Source organism: Octopus bimaculoides, chromosome 7 (assembly GCF_001194135.2).
Source record: "Octopus bimaculoides isolate UCB-OBI-ISO-001 chromosome 7, ASM119413v2, whole genome shotgun sequence".
Taxonomy (NCBI): domain Eukaryota; kingdom Metazoa; phylum Mollusca; class Cephalopoda; order Octopoda; family Octopodidae; genus Octopus; species Octopus bimaculoides.
The window spans coordinates 62,817,348-62,821,373 of record NC_068987.1 but is presented as its reverse complement, the minus strand read 5'-3'; the positions used below and the strand labels follow the sequence as shown (position 1 = coordinate 62,821,373).

Sequence of the window (4,026 nt, the reverse complement as noted above, 5' to 3'; positions counted from 1 at the left end):
GTACTTGGTGTAAAATAATGTGTAGCAAACGAATATGAAGAAAAAAAAATTCGCCGACGAATTCCCGATGGGAATTTTCTGAGTCCTCTGAGTCCTCTCCCGCGCCCCGTTCGCCAGCGCGCATTTTTATTTTCATATTCGTTTACTACATATTATTAAACCTTGGGAGAGGCATTATGCCGGTAATAAACACACGCACTGGTTCAGTCCTTAATTAATTTATAAACAGTATTTAGTTTTTTTCACTTCCATTTATTTTGATTTAATTGTATTTCTTTCAACACACGTATCCACATCAAGAATCTTGCACACGAAATACACATACAAAATTACTACATATTGTTTTACACCTTTTGCACTATTTTTTTTTTGCTTGGGTTAAACACTGGAGTTTGGCCGAAATCTGTAGTTATTCCTGTTTATCTATGTATGCATGTATGTATGTATGTATGTATATATGTATGTATGTATGTGTTATGAATGTATGTGTGTGTATGCATGTATGCATGTTTGTATTTATGTATGTATGCATGCATAAGCACAGCTGTTATTTCCATCTGAATATGACTGAGCTCTTGTTTTAGGTGTCCATGTAGTTTTGAGCAGACACAAACACTCTCAATTCTAGCAACCTTGTCTCAGAGGAATCACACCTGGTGGGAATGAGAGCTGACCCTAGTACGCTGACTTATACCTTTTTTTTATTGAACCAAGAAGTGAACTTAGAACATAAAGTATCAGAACAAATACCAAAGAGTTTTCTTTTTTTGCCCTAACTCTGACAATTCCTCCAGTCCACTGTTCCAGATTGGTTCTTTCATTTTATCAACTCTGGTGCAGGAATGGCTGCGTGGTTAAGAAGTTTGCTTCCTAATCAAGTGGTTTCAGGCTCAGTTCCACTGCATGATACCTTCGGTAAATGTCTTTTATTATAGACAGGTTGACCAAAGAATTGTGGGTGGATTTTGGTAGACGGAAACTGAACGAAGCCTACCCTGTACGTATTTATTTATGTATGTATGTTTGAGTGTATGTGTGTGTCTGCATATGTGGGGTGGTGGTGTTTGGATGCCTCCTTGTTTAGACTACGTATTATATTTGTAAACTTGTGTCACTGTCTTACAAGTGGTATCCTTTGTTTCCAATCTTCCACAAAATATACCCGGCTATGGGGAAATATACCCTGGCCTGAAAAGAGGTGAGGTGGACGACAAGAAGGACATCTGGACGTAGAAAATCTGCCTCAACGTAATCCGTCTGACCCATGCAAGCCTGGAGAAGTTAAAACGACGATAATGATGATAGTGGAAAAATAAACAGAAGGTATAAAAAAAAAAATGTAAATATGATCTCAGCAGTATTTGAACTCCGGGATTGTTTGATGCACTAACAATTATACTAGCTCCCTATTCAAAGGGATGAAAAGCTATTGTAATAAAAGAAATAGGCTGTTAGCATTTAGTTGGCATTTTGTTATGAGTTTAAATCCCACTAGATTCTGCTTGACATTTTATATTTCGGGAGTCAATGAATACATATATTCATTTTGTCAAATGAACGAGATGTTGGTAGTATTTAAACTAAATAACCTATAATATTTAGCTTTGCTCTTCCATGTTCAGCGTTCAATTTGGGGCCAACTATTGCTTTCATCCGAGAACGTTGAAATAAGTACAATGTACTAAACTCAACAGAAATAAGAAACGCAAGGAAGTAATATTAATTAAGGTAGATTTATCCTTTGCTAACAATGTCCAATATTTTCTCTGAATTTTTGTACTATACTACAACATTCATCACCCCAACCTTTCACTCCATCATCCACCGAGCATTTTTTTTTCTCACTAATCCTTCATTTCACTAGAAATGCCACCCACTGGAATTCCTTTCCTGGCTGGGCTGCCTAAGACGGTATTAGTTAATTTCAACGATTGAGGTTGAACTATCTATGATTCTCACTCAAGGATAATTTGGAAAGACTTATGGGCAGAATCCTTCTTTCCAACTTCAAGATAAATTACACAACTCACACTATTAATACTCGATAATACTTAGCGAAACGTCAGAGAGCCCACCCCCACCTATAGTTTCTTACTTTCTTTTTCTCTGAAATATTTCTTCGGATTCCTTCGTTTTTAATAACGAAGATCTCTGTTTTTTTTTTTTTTTAACAAAACAACATTTTAAACTTCCTCCCACCCTGCACATTAAACGATATATAAAATAAATGAAAATAAAATATAATATATGAGCAGGGTGATTCTCGGACGTGTCTCCCTTATATTTTTTGTGGTTAGTCCAGGTTTAAATATGACAATACAGCATTAGTAGTGATTAGAGGGGTATAGTTAGTACCCCAAGTTTTATGTTATGGTTACGGTAATGGTGGTAGTACTTAGGGAGTGATAGGTGTGAAAATATCCCAGTAGAAGCCAATGCTGAAAGTACCTACCTGTTTGTCCACCTGCTGTCCTCCATGTGAGACCGCTGTCGTCAGTTTTAAGAGACATTTCGCTAGACACCCGACCTCGTTTGGGCCGTTGCTGCAGCAATACAATGAATGAAGTAAACGCAAGAAATACCAGAGCTAATGCTGTTCTAGCGACGGTGATGGTAGCAGGCTTGCTATGTAACTGCCACTGATGTTAACAACAGATAAATTGCTGGAATGTTTGTTGTTGTTGTTGTTGTTGTTGTTGTTGTTGTTGGTGGTGGTGGTGGTGGTGGTGGCGATGGTGTGGTGATGATGTGTTTTTGCTGCTACGGCAATCGATGGCGTTGTCGGAGCTGATGATATAACAAACTGCGATCGCTGTCGTTGCTACCGTTTAATACAGTAAAGTAAGTAAGTATTTCTGCTGTTACTATCACAGCAATCACTTAAAAGCGATCAGTGTCCGAAGCACGAAGTCTCAGTAGTAGTAGTAGTAGTAGTAGTAGTAGTAGTAGTAGTAGTAGTAGTAGTAGTATGTAACAGCGACAGTGGCGACGGAGATATAGTTTTTCCGTCTTGATGATGATGATGCTGATGATGAGATGATGATGAGATGATGATGATGATGATGATGATGATGATGACGACGATGATGATGATGATGACAAAATGAAAACGACTACGGCTACGATATCGATAGTCTCCGTGTGCTGTATAGCTGCAGGTTAGCTCTTATCCAACGGACCTGTGATCACGGTTTCGGACTGTGACCGCATGCGACTTTTTTCTCCAGAGTGCTTCGAGAATCCGAGTATTCACAGTATTATTTTTAGCAGACTGAGTAGACGATTCCGCATTCGTCCAGACGATGTGCTTCTTGTATCATCTACTTACAAAATTTCAGACGACTTGGTTAGTTAAAGATTGCTTGAATAATATAGAGTTGAGTTAAGAAAAAAAGGGTTTTTTTAAAAACTGGTTGTTGATGCTGGGGGTCTTCGTTCACTTTGTTGCTTAACAAAACAAAAAGTAACAGAAACACTTAAGAAGTTCTTAAGTGTTGAAGATTTCACTGAGAGATTAGGGAGAGAGAAAGAGAGAGAGAGAGAGAAAGAAAGAGAAACAGACAGATAGAGGGAGGGGATAGAAGAAGCAGGAATGTGTATCCGCAGTTGTTTATGCTGTGTGCGTAATATATATATACTGTGCGTTATATATATATACTTTTACTTGTTTCATTCATTTGACTGCGGCCATGCTGGAGCACCGCTTTTAGTCGAATAAAATCGACCCCAGGACTTATTCTTTGTAAGCCTAGTACTTATTCTATCGGTCTCTTTTGTCAAGCGATGTTTGGGGTGGGGTGGGGGACCAACACAGATACACAACATATACACACGCATACATATATACATACATATATACGACAGGCTTCTTTCAGTTTCCGTCTACCAAATCCACTCACAAGGCTTTGGTCGGCTCGAGGCTATAGCAGAAGACACTTGCCCAAGGTGCCACGCAGTGGGACTGAACCCGGAACCATGTCATTGGTAAGCAAGCTACTTACCACACAGCCACTCCTACGCCTATAT

General features: G+C 38.7%; 1 protein-coding gene across 1 annotated transcript in view; it reads right to left on the bottom strand.

Moving 5' to 3' along the window:
* The window catches only part of LOC106879156 (ceramide kinase), a 61,753-nt gene extending 58,164 nt beyond the window's left edge, over positions 1-3,589 (bottom strand). The window contains exon 1 of the mRNA XM_014928595.2: positions 2,453-3,589. Coding sequence (XP_014784081.1) covers positions 2,453-2,510 — 58 coding nt within the window. The 5' untranslated portion in view covers positions 2,511-3,589. The remainder of the gene's footprint in view (positions 1-2,452) is intronic.
* Positions 3,590-4,026: the final 437 nt, after the last annotated feature.